Source organism: Oculina patagonica, chromosome 2 (assembly GCF_052425735.1).
Source record: "Oculina patagonica isolate OP01 chromosome 2, crgOcupat, whole genome shotgun sequence".
NCBI lineage: Eukaryota > Metazoa > Cnidaria > Anthozoa > Scleractinia > Oculinidae > Oculina > Oculina patagonica.
In genome coordinates, this window is record NC_135759.1 from 19,917,084 (window position 1) to 19,936,611 (window position 19,528).

The 19,528-nt window shown below is 40.4% G+C and overlaps 1 protein-coding gene across 1 annotated transcript in view; it reads right to left on the reverse strand.

Moving 5' to 3' along the window:
* LOC144643434 (protein RRP5 homolog) overlaps positions 1–19,528 on the reverse strand; it is a 59,738-nt gene that overhangs the window by 8,822 nt on the left and 31,388 nt on the right. The window contains exons 22-41 of the mRNA XM_078502688.1: positions 19,247–19,412; positions 17,426–17,478; positions 16,841–16,922; positions 16,134–16,276; positions 15,096–15,206; positions 14,440–14,510; positions 13,089–13,187; positions 11,586–11,685; positions 11,096–11,178; positions 9,661–9,723; positions 8,736–8,859; positions 8,331–8,414; positions 7,155–7,257; positions 4,834–5,017; positions 4,005–4,064; positions 3,473–3,504; positions 2,392–2,503; positions 1,504–1,617; positions 741–955; positions 344–420 (exon numbers count right to left, since the gene is read on the reverse strand). Coding sequence (XP_078358814.1) covers positions 344–420; positions 741–955; positions 1,504–1,617; positions 2,392–2,503; positions 3,473–3,504; positions 4,005–4,064; positions 4,834–5,017; positions 7,155–7,257; positions 8,331–8,414; positions 8,736–8,859; positions 9,661–9,723; positions 11,096–11,178; positions 11,586–11,685; positions 13,089–13,187; positions 14,440–14,510; positions 15,096–15,206; positions 16,134–16,276; positions 16,841–16,922; positions 17,426–17,478; positions 19,247–19,412 — 2,076 coding nt within the window. The remainder of the gene's footprint in view (positions 1–343; positions 421–740; positions 956–1,503; positions 1,618–2,391; positions 2,504–3,472; positions 3,505–4,004; positions 4,065–4,833; positions 5,018–7,154; positions 7,258–8,330; positions 8,415–8,735; positions 8,860–9,660; positions 9,724–11,095; positions 11,179–11,585; positions 11,686–13,088; positions 13,188–14,439; positions 14,511–15,095; positions 15,207–16,133; positions 16,277–16,840; positions 16,923–17,425; positions 17,479–19,246; positions 19,413–19,528) is intronic.

A 19,528-nucleotide genomic window follows, 5' to 3' on the forward strand; every position in this document is an offset into this window, starting at 1 on the left:
CCCCCGCCACCAGTTCCATACGAGGTAACTCATGACAATTTATGGTATTCCTAAACCATATTTACATCTTATATATCGTTGCTATTTCGTGATACCAAACTAACCTATAAAGCCTACCTGGAAAGGTCCAAAAAAGAAATAAGTCGCCTCGAGACTAAAAAGAGCTTTTACTGTAGTTTAACAAGTTCAGCTAAAAGACGGCGAGGAGAGATCAATATCGATTTCTTTAGAAACTTCCTATCTGGATCCCATGTAGTTTTGATCAGGCAAAACAGTGTTTAAACTTGTTTAAGAATTGTTTTGCACTTAGATACAGTGTTACTAAACCGGGAAAAAGTCTGACCTCTTCATCCGAACTGCTTTCGGCTTCCTCGTCCTCTTCCTCGCTTTCACTTCCTGGACTATCCTCATGATCGGAATCTGTAAAAAATGTATGTATAGGGAAGATTAAACTCTTGTCTAGACGAACACAATCGCTGCCGGGCTTTGACTCGCCTCAGTCGTCTTCTATGAAAATATATAAGCCACTAGAAAATGTGAGAGGGAAGGAGTCAGAATCCTTCATCTCATGACCCCTCGCGTCTTAAAACGTCTTCAGCTTCATAATTGACGACTGGGTTCAAGTCAGACTTGGACAGTTACTTTCAGTTCAGTCTTCTTTCCAATGTTTTTCGAAAGGTCACGCTACTTTTCATGATTTTGCATAAAGAAAACAAAATACTCATGAAAATGTTTTTTACCTGTCTTGAGCCTTTTTAGTATTTCTTCCGCCCCATCGTCTGATTCATCCTTTGTTTCGCCATCGTTTGCCTTCTTTCTTTTCCTTTTCTGTTCTTTTCTTTCCTTGTCTCGCTTCTCTTTTTCCTCCAACCGTTTCGGTTTTGGAGCAGGGTCAGGTCCCCCAACATCTGTTCCCTTCAGGGACAATTCCACGTGACCTTTGGTTGGGTCAACACTAGATCAAATTGAAGGCAAAGGTATTATGTCATCCCTTTAGAGAGGGTTTCAAGTAAGTGACGTAAGACCAGAATGGCCAATCACAACACTGGTAAGAAATACAATGAACCAATGAGGACTCGAAGTAAATACACGCGTTGCTGGCACCAAGCGCGGGAAAACGCACGTGACCAAGTTGTGATTGGTATAGGTTCTGATGTGATTGGTTGATTAGGTGGCAAACGTTTTCTAAGAGTCAACCATAGTAAAAGAGAATGAAAGCAATTTAGGATTATTTAAAGAAATATGAAAACCAAGAGAAGTTTATTAGGAAATACTTGAAGGGGTTAGGACGTGTTTATTTTGTTCAAACGAACTGACCTAAACATGACTTCTGACCATATTCCCCGTCAATTTTGTCCACACACGCTCCGCCCAAGCTTCTCATTTCATTTAAAGCTTTCCTTTCGTTTCAAACGGTTATTCAATTATAAGACCGAATTGTCTGTAACAGAATGGCTCAAATAGCGCAACCTGTAAGGCCCACATAAATAACAAAGCACTTACCTCAGCACTTTGCCTTTCACTAGTTTTCCCTGAGGGAACAACGGTTTCCACTGCTTCACATAATACTGCGAAAGGTTCTTTATCTGTACCCGGGCAACAATGTGATGTGCGAGGCTGAAGATAAACACAACACATGACTTCTTAGGATATACCTGTCAATGACCAGGATAGGCTCGAGAAATAACTCGGTCAGGGGGGCAGCTAAACCTTTTAGGGGCCTGGGGTGAGCTACAAAGCAGTGCCTGGATACAAAGCGTGCACGAAGGCACAGAAACGGTTGCTAAGGTAAACATTTCGTCACTGTATCCAGGCACCGCCATGAGGACAAAGGAACATGCTGGGCTCCCCCCTCCCCCCTCTGGAAATAACCAATCTGGTCTGTCCCAATCTCTTCCGCTTTCCAATATTTCCCCTCAACACAGCCTCCTACGCAGACGTTTTTTCCGTTTTAAACCATTTGATGTCGATGCCACAAAGGACACTGAAACGTAGCTCTACAGAGAGATCCGTTTAGTGCCTCTGATTGGTTTTTGGTCGGCATTGAATTTTCGCGCGCAATGAGCACTGAACCAATCCGATTCGTCTACGTGGATCTACGTAGAGCCACGTCATCAAAATGTAATTTTTGGAGTTGCATCATACGCGTGTCTTGAGAAGCGAAAAAACTTGAAAAAGATTAATGTAATATTACCCAGGCTATACGCAGCCTCAAATGACTTTTATTCCTTTATCTAAGGTATCCTAAGCTTTCGGAGCCATTATGGCCCCTTTTCATTTTCGAAAGCGCGTAAAAGCTAAAAGATTTGACTCTGTCCCGTACCTTATTTAGTATGTTTTCAACAGAGTCGGGGAAAATATTTTTACTCGACTTTTATATTCAGTTGTTACCTGACAAAAACACCAAAGTCGGAGCAGCTCTTCACATAGCCTCGAACGATCTTTCCTTCTTTCAACTCATCCAAGCTTTTAATCTCGCGGTCTAGCTTATCGGTTCCTACAACTGTGGGCAAAATACACAATGGATAAGTGCAGTTCACAGTGTGACATAGCATTGTATTTGTATCTAGACTCAGCAGAAACTCTGCCTACTGTCCTGTCATTCCAGCATGTCAACTCTAATCCTGCAGAAAACCACTCCACATTATTATTCACTCTTTTCAGACAAAATGCTGCAAAACCATTCTACAGCCAAACTTTAAAGAGAGGAGAAAAATTGTTGAAGAAGAGAGTTTTTGTTCGATGTTAACAGAAAAGTAAGGCCATTCTCATGATTGCGATTAAATTACGGCTGCCGCACCGCGCACGTGAAAAAGACACATCGATTCCGTGTTTGGCGCGAAAATGGCCTTACTTTTTCTTTGCAAAAGTCATACAGCATGGTTGCCACAGACATCACTTTCCAAAATTCCCTGACTTTCCCTTGACAAAAATAGAATTTCCCTGACCAAGTTAATACAAAATAGTAAAAGGTTTGAACCCAGAAGTATTAGTAGTTCGTATAGTGAAGATGACCATCCGGGTTGTGAGTAGTTCTGAAAAGAACTATTGTTGCTGACACCAACAACAGTTCTTTCAGGTGAACTACTCTCACCCGGACGGTCACCCTATACAAACTATAAATACCAGAAACCCATGTAAATACTTAATGCCAGATATAGTAGCGGCATCCAGGCTAGACTTCCAACAACAACAACAACAACAACAACAATAACAACAACAACAAGCATCGCTGAGATGACATGGACATGAAATGTTTTCTTCCAGCCATCAATTGTATGAATCTAATTTTCTTTGACTTCTTTACAAAATGTCAATTTTCCCTGACTCAAAGTAAAATTCCCTGACTTTTCCTTGACCTTGAAGAATTTTATTTTTCCCTGACCATTTCCTGACCCGTGGCAACCCTGTACAAACAAATCGTTCTGCAAACAATCCAATAATCCGCATAAGAGAAAAGAAATATATTTACCTTCCTCATTCACTGTTGACACTGCTTCGGTCCTACCATTCATGAAAGATTCAAGCAGTTAGTATTTCATCCAACGTTAATCTACTGATATGACACTGAAAAAGGCCTCCTCAGTAAACGCCATAAAAAGTATGGTTTCTCCAAGAATTAGAATGAGGCTATTTGTAGTTACTCAAAGATAGAATCCAAGGAATTTTTCAGGGTACAAGCAAAAATTCCAGGACCCAAACTCTCTCCTAGCAACGGACTTATAACAGCAATTCCAATTGCTTTTTTAATATCACTATAAAATCCTAGGGGTTTCAAGAGTAGGTGGAAATAGGTTTTCATGGCGTTTTCCATCTGGGCCCTGGAAGAACAAGTTAAAATTCCAGGACTTTCTCAGGAATTCTAGGAGCTGACGAACCATGGTTTAACAAGAACTGTCTAAATTTACAGACATTTGTATGTTTGGGTGGCAAAAAAACTACCCTGCCATGCAAATATCTGTAAATGCTGCAACAACTCTTCAGTGCACCTAAATAGTTCTCACCTTGAAGGTCTAAGTGACAGATCAAAGTGGTCTTTTTCCTTTGTTGACAAAACGTAGCACCTGAGGATTAATGAAAAATACTGAAACATAATCCAAAGCATAGGATAGCGTGACTCTCGGCATGTCATCCAAAGCATAGGATGGCGTGACTCTCGGCATGTCATCGTCTAACTTCCTTCGGGTCTTTGCTAGTCCCATTCCCTCACGCTCCAGAGGATGGAAATAATAAAGACCCTGGGAACGAAATTGTATCGAAGTTATCTGGACTCGAATCAGCCGCCAAACGTGAGTTTGCTCCGAGGTTTATATCTGGGAACTCCAGTTTTCCTCCCTGCACCAAACCCAAAAATCACCCCTAAGGGAGGCGTTCCATTACAATCTTTGACAAAAACTTAGCACAATTGCAGTTTTTCTAACTTGGAACATGAAAAAATTAAGTAATTCCCCCTCTCCCCCTTTATAATGTTGTGTAACATGCATAAAAAATAATTCCTTTAATTGTTGCCTACTTTTGCTCACAAACTGAAACGCACGGCACAAGAAGTTTGGGCACATTGCACTATCCAACACTGAAACGGGGGGATAGGGGTAGGTGTCAATTTTGTCAATTGCAGGCTCGAAATTTTGTTGCAACACAAAAGTTAATGAAACACTAAACATTCTATGAAATAAACACGACTCACAACGATTTCGTTGCTGAAACTTGACCCGTTCTAAGGTGTTACGTAGGCACACGTGCACCATTTGCATTGACGTTTTTCCAGCCATTATCCTCACAAAAAAAATCGGTACCACACTACAATACCAAGTTAGAAAAGTAACGACTTACCTTACAAGCTGCATGACTTGAAAACTTTCCAAAGGATTTTCCATATAGCTGTCTCTGAGGTCCGTCAGAGCGACCAGGCCACATTTGTACATGGGCAGCCGGACGAGGAGTCCTTGGTCGGGAAGAATCTTGGTAACCTGGCCTGTCAAAACCTGGTCAGCCTCGATGGCAGAATCTGCTTTGACTGAGAAAGCACAAGATCGGGTAATTCAGCGTTTGGTTTTCTCTTGAATTTGAAGTTATGACTCCAAAATGTAGAAGGAATGGTATACAGTCGAAGCTCTCATAAGCGGACACCCTCGGGACGCGAAAAAAGTGTCCGCAACTGGAGCTGGCCGCTTATGGTTCTTGTAAGCGGCCACTAGAGGTGTAGGGGATAGATGGCCGCTTACGGGAGCTTGCCCAGCTAACATAATGGTAATATGCATGTTAGTGGTGTTTCGAAATGTAACCGGACGTGGATAACGACAAAACAAAGACGAACGGCGATGTGAAGTTGATTGCTTAATACAAGATACAGAGGTTTTTTTATATGATTTTCTTTGCGGTGTCCGCTTAGGGGAGCTTAAAAACAAAGAAAAAGTCTAAGTGGTAATCTCGGAAAGTGTCCGCGGTCGCTTCCGGGAATGTCCGCTTACGAGAATGTAAAAATACAGAGTTTGTATGGGAGTAAAAACGGGGTTTCTAACAAGGTGGCCGTAAGTAGAGCTGTCCGCTTACGTGAGTGTCCGTTAAGAGAGCTTCGACTGTAATTAGTCACACTAATTCACGCACTTCTTTTCATAATTTTTTCGACCACACTAACACTCATTTTTTGGCCGCTGAAAACTCTAGAAAGGTCTCCATTAAACTCGACCAAACAAATTCCCTTAGACATTCAAGCCAGAGCGTCAACAAAGTAAATCTCTGCAACGGCCCTAAGTGTCATAAACTAGCCAGGAAAAGAAGCCCGTAAAGACTGGTTTTCACTGGCGACGGAGTCGGAGTCGTAATAGTCGGAGTCGTAATAGTCGGAGTCGCAAGCAGAAAGAAACTATCGGAGGACCTAAGAGCTAGCCTTGTGATTGGTTTGTTCTTCTGCTTCTGCTTGCGATTCTGTCAATCTGGTTTTCACTGGATCATAAGCGACGGACTCATAAGCGGAATAGGAAGAAAAATGCAAATGGTAACGTTCTCATTCTTCCAACTCTGTTTCTTTTGAGCTGATGACTCCGCTAACGTCTCCAATGTTTGATTTTCACTAGGTTGTAAGCGCCCTTAATGCCTGTTCTAGGCTCTCGGTAGTAGGGAGAGAGCGAAAAACACGGGCGAACGAGGAAAAAACGGTTTTTTCTTCGCCCTCGCTCTCCCCCAACTACCAAGAGCCTAGAACAGGCTAGCGCTCTTACGACTTTGATTACAACTCCGTCCCTAATGAAAACCAACCTTAAGGGGTTTCTGCCAGGACTCATAGTACGCAAAAACATGTGACAATCGCCAAACGCGGTAAAATCACGCAAATAAATCATTTTTTTTTTTTGTACTTTTGGTTTTCCTCAACTGGCCGGTAACTCAACAAATTTACTCATATTGATTAACATCCAGAACACATTGCACCAAAACTAACACACAGTTCAGTCTAGAAAATCCGCTAGCGCAAAACAAATCGAACAGGATATTGTAACTCAATATATACTTATAGGTTAGCGATGCTGCAGCGTTATGTAATGTATCGTGTAAGCAGGATTCTGGACCAGGATATGAAAAGTGGTCATCCAAAATTTTTATAGCATGCAAGGAGTTGTTCTGCAGTTGAGTGCAAAGGTATCTAAACATTTCCAAATTTGCTAACAAAACCTATGTACAGTGAACTCTCTGTCATTAAAGATGTGAATATTGTTCATCGTGGTGTAAGATAGGTTATGAACGTTTATTCGTTTGTCTCACGATAGAATCGCTTTGAGATGTTGATCGCGAAACGGATAAAACGGACACCGTCGGGACTGGCCTCAACTGTCCGTTTTATAGAGGTGACCGTCTTATAGGGAGTTTAGTTACAGTAAAATGACTGAAAAACGGCAGGGACGGCACCAACACCAGGTGTCCGTCTTACAGAGGTGTCCGTCTTAAAGAAGTGTCTGTTAAGAGAGAGTTGACTGTATACAGTAATTCATATTGATTTTCTCTGAAAAAGTGGCCGTCCATAGGACTCCTGGACTCCCACCTAGCTAAAAGCCTGCGTGTAAGTTAGAGTAACTGTGATAATGTAACTTTTGTTGTGAGTCTTGGGTGTTTCAATAAAGTTTTTCCAAAAAAAGTTAAGTCAATATGGCCATTCTAACCAGTCAGCGAAAGATCCAGCAAACTTCTTTCTTTGTCGATGCTCAACACGACACATCTGTATCCATCACCTGGCTTGAAGTGAGTCTTTAACGACTTCAACACCTGCACATACAACACAGAAGTTAGCTAATAAAATAACACGTGCAATGTTAGTGAAATGTTCGTTGATTGAAGAAAGCAGCACTGAATAGATCTTAGCTTAAAAATGGATGACAGACGACTGAAAAACAGGGAGAAAATGAGTTGGCTCGCAAAAACACATCGTTAATGGGTTTCTATGCAAAAAGTAAAACTAGAAGTACACGAAAACAGCTATCGCATTTTTTTTTAACCATTAAAGTAAAAATACACCATTTACAGAACTTTTAACACAATACCTCGCTGACAAAAAAGACATGCACGCATTTTTCTTCACAATTACAAGTCTTATCGCAAAATTTGAGCCAGCTTAAACGTGTGTCTGTTTTGTGAATGTGGCTTCTAACTTGCTCGAAAAACATGAATAAAATATCTCATGACTCTTTCACGGAGAATACACTGCAGGGCTGGAGACTAACTTTTTAACTAACTGGTTTATTGGTTTATTGGCTAGTGACATTGTCAGATTTTACTGGCCAAAAGCAATTTTTCACTAGTCAGATAAATTGATTTCTATGAAGAACTGTCGACATTTCCACGAAAAAGTAGGAATGCTAAACCTGGTAGCCAAAACCTAACTTTTAAAAGTCTTTGGCTAGTTGGCTACTGTTAGTCTCGAGCCCTGAATCACTGTTATCTGGATGTGAGTACCGTAAAATTCCGGCTATAAGCCCCCCCGCTTATAAGCCCCCCCCCCCGGTTATAGGCCCATCAACCTGGAAACAAAAAAATACATCCGGTTATAAGCCCCCCCCCCCCCCCCGTATATAAGCCCCCCTCTACCGGATGACAGTACTGAACAGGGCTAAATGTTGCTTTTTTGTGCGTTTTTAATTTAAAAACGTATTTCGATCAACACTCCCGAGGCTCGTTTCGAAACGTTTTTTTCCTTCCGCTTATAAGCCCCCTCGAATATTAGCCCCTCCGCTTATAAGCCCACCCAAAAACCCTTACGAAGTTGTATAAGCCCAGGGCTTATAACCGGAATTCTACGGTATTGACTAGAAGTATACACCTACTGTTATATCAAGCCATACCTGCAAATCAGTCGAGGCGTGTAACAGTACAACTCTCCCATTGACAGAAGGACTAGCCATCATCCACACACAATGTTCCGTGGCCTGGAAATTTCAATCGAAGAACCACATCACACATCAAAAACCAGCCACTTCAAAGGTCATTTTTATTACTGACTTTTTCGCTAAGTTTTTCATAACTTTCTTAAAGAGTATTATTTCTTTGTTTCGTATTAGTGTGTCCAACGTGAAAGGTAACATCGCATTCGTAAAACAAACAGACGGACGGACGGACGGACGGACGGACGAACAGACATACAGACAGACGAACAGACACACAGACAGACTGACAGACAGTCGAGACAGACAGACAGACAGACAGACAGACGATTGCCTTACTATTAAATAACAACCAATTAAACGTACCGACTTCACAAAGCAATTAACTTCTTCGCCAACTTTGTACTCCACAAGTTTCTTGTCAATCTCGTTGCCATCACTGGTGTCAGTCGAGACATTTTGTTGTTCGGTGCTGTTTGCTGACAACTCACTTTGAACAACAAAGACAAGACAAAGATTAAAAAAATTAATACCAATTTTAAAAAAGTTAATTGAATGATGGCAAACTCATTTGAAGTCATTTTAGCTGTTTTCCACATCACATCTAACCAATCACAGTAAAGGCAATATTAATGAACCAATCAAAACTCAGAGCGGAACGTGCGACCGGTGCAAAGCGCGGGAAAAAGCGCATGAATTACGCCTCGACTGGTTTTGGTTTTGCTTCTGATTGGCTGAAAACTGACCAGCATGTTTATTTCAGTCCTTAAAGCACTTTTTCGTATTTTCTGAGCCAATTACACAACGCAGCAAACGAAAAACCAAATCAGAAACATGCGGCCGGTTGCAAGCGCGAAAAGGCGGAAACAATCCCTGTTTGTGAGAGCATGTACATGAGCATGAACATGTAGGATTAAAAGTTGATTGAGGGTTTATTTCCCTTGTTTGAAAGTTTTTTACGTTGTTTATAATTTGTGGAGTTTGAGATTAATCAACGTCAAAACTGCAGAACAGAAAATTCAAACAGAAAACCTCACAGAAAAGTTAAAAAAATTGAAATAGTGAGACAGTGCTTTGGCCAATCCGGCCCAAGGAAACCCAAAGAATAAGTATGCAATAACAAGCAACCATTTTCGAAAATCATTGAGCGACACATCTAATTACGTGGAAGTATCTTGAGATTAAAAAACACGGTCACGATCACGATCTCAAGTGCGCTCAATGATTTTTAAGTCACAATTGCCAACTTCACAAACAGTTGGCTTCACGAACGTTTAAGACAGATCGTTACCTTGGTTTCATGGTAAGCTCAGCAACCGCCTTGGTGAAATTTCTGTGCGTTATTGGTAAAAACCTAGTAAAGAGAACAGCAAAAATGTTCAGGAGAATGTTCCTATGAACTACTTGCATGTAAGTCAATGGGAAGCATGCTGGCCTAATGGTTAGCGCGTTGGACTCCAGATCGAAATCCTATGAACTACTTGCATGTAAGTCAATGGGAAGCATGCTGGCCTAATGGTTAGCGCGTTGGACTCCAGATCGAGCAGTCCGGATTTTGACCCTGGCCGGGGTCACTGTGTTGTGTTCTTGGGCAAGACACATTACTCTCACAGTGCCTCTCTCCACCCAGGTGTATAAATGGGTACCGGTGAATTTAATGCTGGAGCGCAACCCTGCAATGGAGTAGCATTCCATTCAGGGAGGAGTAGAAATCCTCCTATCCACTTAATGCTACGGTAACACGGAAAGGCTGTCACCTGATAAACCACTAGGTCCAAATGCAGACTTAACCTTACATGTAAGTCAACCTGGAAGTCGAACCTCGAAGTGCCTTCGAACGGCAAAAATTCAATTCTGCCGTTTGGCGTTTGTAAACGGAAATGAGTAGTTTTGTGTTTGTCTTGAATGTAGGATTTTTTCCCCTAATTTTATGAGGAATTAACTTTAGAATTCAATAAAAAGGTAACAAAATGAAAGGCAAGCTCGCGTTGCCGTTTGCCGTATAACGTCATGCTAAATCTCTGTAATGTTTGTAAAATGTCCTGCGCCTGTATCCTCTTTCGTAACTTCCCTGGCCACCACTCTTGATTTTATCTGACTGTTCTTATTGTACCTAATTTTTAACTATAAGTAATTAATTAGATTTATTGTAATTTCACTAAATTTTATTACATTTTTACTAGACTTTAGGGTTGCGCCTCGCATGGGATACTTTTCCCTTCGTGCAATCCCAATTGGTCCTTTTTTATACTACTATTTATTTATTATATAAAATTTTAGAGATGTATTTATAATATCGAGAACAATAAAGTTGATAGATAAAACCCCTAGCAACATATTTCACGGCAAGACGCTTGTGACCCTTAAACTGATGCACGATAATACTGGCCTCAATCTTACGTAGTCTGACAGGCTGTCCACCCTGGATCAGTTCGTCTCATTTTTCGGGGGCCATAAAACTTTCGGAAAGCGATACTTATTTATACTCCCAGGTGGAACGAGTCACTGTGACAGTAAATTGTCTTGCCCAAGAACACAACACAATTTCAGGTCCAGTGTACTTAACATAAGAGGGGGCACCAAACCTCTCGTGACTATCGGATTCTCTTTAGTCAAGGGGCAGGTCATTTTTGGAACTCTATAGAAATGACAATTACGATTCTGTACCATACTAGATGGCACTAGACAAAAACAATATCACAATAAAAACAAAGAACATAACATACTTGTGTGTCTTGGTGTCGCGAAATCCAAGAATTTTGACTTGAACTTTGTCTCCATTGTGAAAGGCTATCAGTGGTGACTCTCCCTGAAAATTGAGTAAATCATGTCTGAATAATTCAACATAATTCATTGCCCGAGGCAAAGGACGTTTTTCTTTACGCTTTTGATTCCGTCCTTAAATAATCTAATTCGTCTATGAGCTGGCTCACAAGAGCCTTTGTTTACCTCTTTTGAATCACAAACAAGGTAAAATGTACACATACAGTAAGCTGATCGTGTCATTCGAAGCCGAAAATAGGTACCTTTTCAAATTTAAAAGTTTACACTGATTAGGTCTGAAATGCTACGTGTATGAGCATTACTGCACCAAAAGACAGGATTCTAATAGCTATTCTAGCCAACAAAGTGCAAATTAAGAGTACAACGCACTGAACATCTTCTTAGCAGTTTTTCTAACTATTACAAACGTCCATTAGCTTTATATATATTTACCTCTGTTACGTCATCACAAATGTGTGTGACATGAACTCTTCCGTGAAATTTTCCACCGCACAAGTTGACGTTCATCTGAAGATCCTTGATTGACTTAACCCTAAAAGAAGCAAGCTGTTCGTTACCCAGTAGTCGAAAAAGGACCAATTATTCGCTTCGACAATAGCCGCACAATACTTCTTTTCTCAGGACTAAATCAAGAGTAACTTGAAATTTAGCTTAAAGGTGGATTTCCACTGTCGCGTTTTTGTTTACGCACGTTAACGCGCGTAAAAATTATAAACGTACGTAAAATTTAATTTACGCGCGCGATTACGTGCGCCGAATTTACGTTGTCCAATTTCCAATGCCACGTTTTTTTCCAGGTATTTACGCAGGTAGCGATTTTGGGGGTTTTGAAAACTTTTTTCGCGGCTGTCTGCGGTTACGCAACGATTTACCCAATCATACTTTTGGATTTCGTCACATGACACCACTTACCATGTGGAAAACTATTTTGTTTTAAATCGCCCATCGATTTACTTGGGAAAACATTCAGATGTAAAAACACTTCTCATCGAGAAAGTCTTAACATTCCAAGAAATAATCTATAGAACTGGCTACAGAACCAAATTACACGAACGCAGTCAGGCGTCAGGTCACGTAGACTTTGAACCGGGAATCCGGGAAGGTCGCCTCAAATCCTCTTTTACTTGATGGTGTCTTTCGGAAGTATTTATAAAATGCCTCTTGGCATTTCTTTTTCTAGCGTTTGGTACAAAGTGTTTTCATGGCAGCCATGTTGGAAGAGTCAAACAACTAGATATTTGCATAAAAATGTTAATGATTTTTCCCCAAAGGAAAAACAACTTATTGTTTCACTTCTCCAATATGGCCGACAATCACGCACTCTATTCACCAACTTGATAATTCAGTATGGCGGGCATTTACGCACGTTCAACGCGCGTAAAAAGGAAACGCTTTTTATTACTTTTTACGCGACAGTGGAAATTTGCCTACGTATCTTTTTTTACGCACGATTTACGTACGTAAACATTTACGCGTCAGTGGAAATCCACCTTAACGCTCGCATATATCATTCAGCCCTTGCCAAAAGTTTCCAACATTTTGGTCCGACATCATCATTATTGGGTAAAAGTGTTTGAAGCATTGCAATGTAAACATCTGCACCGCATAACCTTAATAACTGGATTTGTGGCCATTAGTTGGTTTTAGGAATTTGATTAAAATCTGCACCATACATGCACCATTGTGGATTAGCATGTATGTGTACCAATCCAGCCAAGATCAGTAGATCAGAACATAAAACAATTACTACACTGTTGAGAAATATGGGAGTTGTTAGATGATGATGATGATGAGGATGAGCACCAAAAAAATAAAATAACATGGACTTATTCTCTTGTAGACTTTTTTTAATTTTGAGATACGTAGCTTCTATGTAAAACGAAGTCGAATAAAAAGATTATGTCTATCAACTTAATTTGCTTGGAGTAGACCTACTGTGCCGTTGTAACAGCTCCAGGTATGATATTTTCCTTTTCAATGTGTTTTTCTTGAAGTGTCACCACTGGTAAGAGACCATCTTCCAAACTGCCTGGTCTAATCACACAAGACACAACCAGTTACAAACAACCAAATGACCCTATAGAACACCTTAAATCTTAACTGACCCCCCCCCCCCCCCCTCCCGATTGGCAACGCAGTTATAGAATAAATCAAAGGAGTTGTTCCTAAGTCACCAAGAACAATATACCGTAATGATTTGATTTAGCGCCCTCCTTCCAATAAGCGCCCCCTTCCGAACAAGCGCCCCCCCCCTTTGAATGTGTTTTTGTAAATAAGCGCCCCTATTCCAACAAGCGCCCCCATTCTAATAAGCGCCCCCATTCTAATAAGCGTCCCATTCTTATATGCACCCCTATTCTAATAAGTGCCCCTATTGTCGATAGATAAACTCCTGACCGTTCACCGTACAGTTCATGTATATATTTACTGCTAAAATGAACAATTATTTTAAAAATACCTGAGCTTTTTAAAACAATTTCTAACTGTTACAGTTTCTGTTATTGTTAGATACATTTGGTTGTTTTTTCAAAAAATTAAATAAGCGCTCTGTCCCAAATAAGCGCCCTTTCTCGAATAAGCGCCCTCCCTCGAGGTGTCAAAAGTAAATAAGCGCCCCGGGCGCTAAATCGAATCATTACGGTACTCAAAACTGCAGTTAAGCGAAGAAACTTAACGCTGTTAACGCACTCTTAGTAAGTTTGGAAAGGGGACTGCTGCATGACATACATTGACAGAGATCAGAAACCCATAAGGGTTGAAACGTGTAACACGCGTTCATAGCGTTTGAATATTTAGTTTTGCCAAGAGTTTGTACGCGAATGCTATACACACGTAGTGACACACGAAACAACATTTTCGGTTTTGCGGTGAGTTACTTAAATTCCGACCTAAACGCTGTAAATTTCCTACAGAAACTAAAGAAATTCATTAAGTGTATTCAAGCGATGTTCTTCAGTGTACTTAACGACGCAAAAACAGGAGAATTTAGTCAAATTCAACTTTATTCAACCAAGCTTGTTCAAAAACAAAATTACGCCATCGAGCGCGAGCTAACGCGCGCTGTGAATTGATTGGCTAAGTTTTTCTCTTGATTTTCCAAATAATTATGGTACTTAATAGAAACGAATGTGCAAACGCTGTGTACAATGCGAATTATAGGGAGTTGCACGTTTACAAACCATGTAAACCCTTATGGGTTTCTGCAGAGATAAATGTAGATCTTGAGCCTTACAACAGAAGAAGGAGCGATCACTTGGTAAATGCAGAGAGTTGTTGTACAACATACCTTTGTACGACTGAAGAATATTGTTGTCCCACAGCAAATCGCTTGGATGCATCTCTGATGTCATTCAAATGCTTATAAAGAAACAACATGACAAACAAACAAACATTAATCACATCATCAACCACTTTTTTAAACTGCATAAAATTAAACGCAAAGTAGAATCTGCCGCCAAGATGAAATTAAATTCTGGTCAAACGCGCATGAAAAAAATGACTTCAATACGCGAAAGATTCGTCTCTAGTTTCCACGCGGTGCGATATTTCTTCTCTCCTGTTTTCTTTGCTTCTGGTTCAACGACGATAATACTACTTGTAACGTAAGAAGAATTTAGACAAGACTAAAAGGCCATCTTGATACCCAGCTCCTTGGCAGCAACTCTTTTAGTGCCACAGCTGTAATTAATCGACGAACGATCGTCAATAAAACGAACTTTTATTTTCAATAACACGTCCCTGTTCGTGGAACATTAACTACAGTAGAATCTCGAGTTCTCGCACCTCCAGGGGAAACGAAAATTGCTTCGAAAAATCGGGGGCAAAATTACAGAGAAGTCCTTTCCAAGGGAAAAGAAAATTGGTTCAAGAAATCGGGAGTTTTGAGAAACCTAGGGTTCGAGAAATCGTGATTCTATTGTAACTCCACATTAGCATCCTCACCAGTTTAGTAGGAGCATAGGCCAGCCTGTAGTTATGTTGTGGAAGCATGACCACCATGTAGTTCTCTGTAATCAGCTGAACACAAGCGTCAAGAATGCGCCCACTTTTCACCTGCGACAACACAAAAGGAGGTTAGTCAGTCTGGGAGTGTTTTAAACTGAAACCTGCACAGCGGTCAAATGCAAAAATCCAACACCACTTCCGGTTTACGTTGCCTTGAAGTTTGTAAGAGTTTAAAGAGAAATATGCAAGACATTTGCAAGAGAACGTTTTGAAAAGAGCAGCGAGGAACCAAATTATAAGCTGAAAAATGAGGTAGATAACGATGATTGAATTTTTTATGCACATGCGGCGTACAAAACTTAACTTTTCAGAAACTGTTAACTGTTGGCTTGAAAGTGGAGGATTTCAGAAATATGAGACGTTTATACGCGGCGGTTTTGGCGGGAAGCGCACGTACACACAGTGCATTTAAACACTGTGTGGTTTAGGCGGGAACAGGACGCGCCCAGTGCATTTAGCCGCTATGCGAGGTTAATAATATTAACAATCTTTTATTAGGAAGCTCCAATCACTTAAGTGGTTTACATGAAGGTCCTAACACTAGATACATATTATATAAATTAAAATCTATTAATTAAAATCTAAAAATTAGAGCTTAAACCGAAATATAAAAAATATTTACAACTTAATTATAGAAAGAAGAAAAATATTTACAACATATACATTAAAAGGATTAAAAATACTTAATTATAAAAAGCAGAAAAAAGATACTTCTTAAAAATTGGCAAACTTGCTGAGTTTCTTGCAGTTCTCTCTAACTCATTAAAGTCCTTGAAACACTGGTACCGCGAACGGTGCTTCCCCCTTTGGCGGGAACTACTCGTGTGCAGTGCGTTTGTCCACTGTAACCCTTGTGAAAGCATGTAACGGTAATTCAGCCGCTGTTAGGAGTGTTGCGTGACGATCGAAGGAGATTACACTGCATGCGATAGCATTTAATAGGCCTTTAGCCAATACAAACTTCAATGAATCTACCTTCTTTTGTTTTCCTTTGTGGGTATCCACAGCCTTCCTCTCTGCTACTAGCTCTGGATTCAGTGACACTAACAACAGTTTCTTGTCGAAATCCCAGTCTAACACACATCCAAACACCACCTCCCCTGGCTCACAGCTCACTCCTAAAAGGAATAACAAACAACTATCACGAACAACAATACTTTTACAGTGGACAATAGACCATATTCGTATTGTCGGTATTGGACTGGAACTAGCTTGCAATGGAGATTCATGCAGTGGAATATCATTAAAAAGAGCTCCATGTCATTTGTATTTGAAAAGATTACCCGCATTAGCCTCCATTGCAAGCTAGTTCCAGTCCAATACCGAGAATACGAATAAGGCCTATTAAAGCAGAGCTGTGCTCTAGCAGAGCCTGGTTGCCACAGACGACTTAGTTTTGGCTTTGGGCGACTAGTATAACTATGCTATCATGAAAGCTTTTAAGAGTTGGGCCCCCAAGATTTCGTACAGAAGAGCCTCTAGGCACCCTCCAATTATTCTAAGAGCACAGCTTTGTTAAGGTACCGCTAGTTTCGTATTCAGTTCTTTTTATTAACAAGTAATCGTTCCTACCGGTTTTTGTTTTGGTCCAACATTGTAAATTTTAAAAACGTTTAACTATAACGTAAAATAAGCAGTGAAAAGAGATGACGGATATTAACACAGTAATCCCAGCACTACACCTTTCGCAAGCTGGTGAGGAACAAATCCCTGCACACCCTCTGCAAGCTGCAACACGATGCCTTGGAATTTTACGTGAAGGACCTGAAGAAAAAGAAGTGACACAAAGAGATAAATGTTACGAAGAGTCACATTTCAACTCTTTCTGTCGCATGTATTTCATTTTTGGAAGAAAAACCGACAACCTCGTTCCCAGAGTCTTCGTTCCCCTTGACCAGCGGTCGGGAAATGCGCGACACAGGAAAGTTCTGATTGGAAATCCGAAAATATCGGACTTCCGGTTGAATTTCGCATGCCTAGCTTTCAAAAACATAGCTCAACAAACTTTTCAGAAACTGTGTTAACTGTTGGCTTGAGAGTGGAGGATTTCAGAAATATGAGACGTTTATACGCGTTTATTGCTTCTGGTTCGAGTTAGAGTCGATGCGTACACGTTTACTGCTAGACCTCTCAGCTAAGCAGAATTGCAGTTTGGGTAAAAAAAAATTTCAAAACGCTTAAAAGAACATATGACTAATCTTTTCTTCATTCAAAAAGAAAAAGAAGAAAAAAGTGTAGTAACCGGAAAACGTAGTACATAAAATTACCTTTGCTTCGACACGTGTTCCTGGATTCAAGGAGTTCAGCACCTTCATCTCCTCTGTTTCAAACAATATATTAAGAATTTAAGATTGTAATATAACTAGCAGTTGCTGTCGACATATTTTAAAATAGTCTTAATGCTTTTACTTTTCTTTTCCGTATTTACAAATACGCGAGTTTTAATCATTTTACGTACCTTCCAGACATATTAAAAACATACATATTATTCGTTTGACGAATAATAATTTGTCTAGATAAATGTGGGATGCACAAAAGTAAAAGTGGCCCACAGAGCCGGAGCTTATCCCTTTTTCCGTAGCATTAAGCGACTAGGAGTAGTGCTACTTCCCCCTGGATGGGATGCTAGTTCATCGCAGGGTTACCCCTCAGCAGTAAGTTCGCCGGTACCCATTTATACACCTGGGTGGAGAGTAGCCTGAATTTCAGACATCCCTCTGTGCTCGCCTGCTTGCCAGAAGGAACGTCTGAACACATTCGGGCCTAATGCCGTCCGGTGACGTCACTACCCGAAAACCGGGTAGTGATTTTGATTGGTTGATTTAAAAATTATTTGCATAATTATGTGAAATTATGACTGAATTTTACCGCGCGAGGATTGTAATTTGAAAACGTTTGGAAAGAGTTTGAAAGAGTTCACCTTCCCAGAAATGAATTGATTAGTCATTTACCTTGAGTTTATTACTTTATTAGTTTACCTACGGATGAAGAATAGTAATGGAAATCGGTAGGTTTTAATTTGGCGGCATTCGTCGCTTCGACATGCAGTGCAGTGTTTTGCCAAATTTATATGTAATCTTGTTTTGTCAACAAAGCCGCTCGAGTCTCGACGCTTATGTCCTGCAGCCTCGATGAGCCAGTGATTCTGAACTCAGTGCCCACGGTCAAGTAGGATATTTTTGTATTGAATTCCGTTTCTTGATGCCTCTGAAACCGTCGAAATTGATTTATTTATTAAAGTACTCACGAGTGTGTTGTATTTGTCCGTTGCGTAACATATACATTTTGATCGCTAGATAAAGCAAATCAGTTTAGATTAAATCGCTTCCGTAAAAGAATATAGCTTGCAGTCGATTAAAATATCATTCATTTGTCTCAAGTTTTTAATAGTTAACTATTAAAACAATTTTATTCCCTGTAATCCTTTATTTAAGCGATTTTTCTTTCACAATTTCATGGCCTCGACAGAAACTTTTCCGCATGAATTAGCACCAAAGCGTAGTGACGTCACCGGACGGCATTAGGCCCGAATGTGTTCAGACGTTCCTTCTGGCAAGCAGGCGAGCACAGAGGGATGTCTGAAATTCAGGCTAGGTGGAGAGAGGCACTGTGAGAGTAAAGTGTCTTGCCCAAGAACACAACGCAGCGCCCCGGCCAGGCCTCGAACCCGGGCCGTTCGACTCGGAGTCGAGCACGCTAACCATTAGGCCACCGCGTCTCCAGGGATGCACAAAGCAAACAAATATTACTTTTTTCCACTGTCTGTTTAGTGAAGGTGCCAACAGAGAAACTCTCCTTGATGACGTTAAATGTCTTGCAGAACATTTGTGAATCTTAAATTTATCTCAATGCACTTAAATCAAAAATTAAATTAAATGTGCTTAAATTTAAACATCTGAGACACATTCCTCTAGCACTTGAAGAGTTTAAAATTCATAGTGTAAATATTCGCTAATACTCTGGAGGCTGAAAAAAAAAATGGTGGCTAGGGCCAGGACTGGCAAAATACCTAATACTATGAATTAGCATTCCATCCAGCACCTACACTAGCAAATCGGAATAGCAATACTGTCTTCAACTCTTCGTACCTGAACTAGATGCTAGATGTTGGATAATTTTCCGTCTCTCTGAGAGATAGTTTTCCAACACCTCCACACCAGGTAATAAGCTTCCTTCAACACTCTGAGCTGGGCAACAGTCGGACATTTTGAGGCTAACAAGAAACCTCTGTCTCTCCACGTCAATTTCAGTCACCTATTAAGATGAAATTAGACATTAAACAGAGAAATAAAAAAATTATATACAGCAGCACCTGAATCAAAAGACTTGAAGAAATGCTAGTGACTGGATATTAAAATCTGTCATGGCCA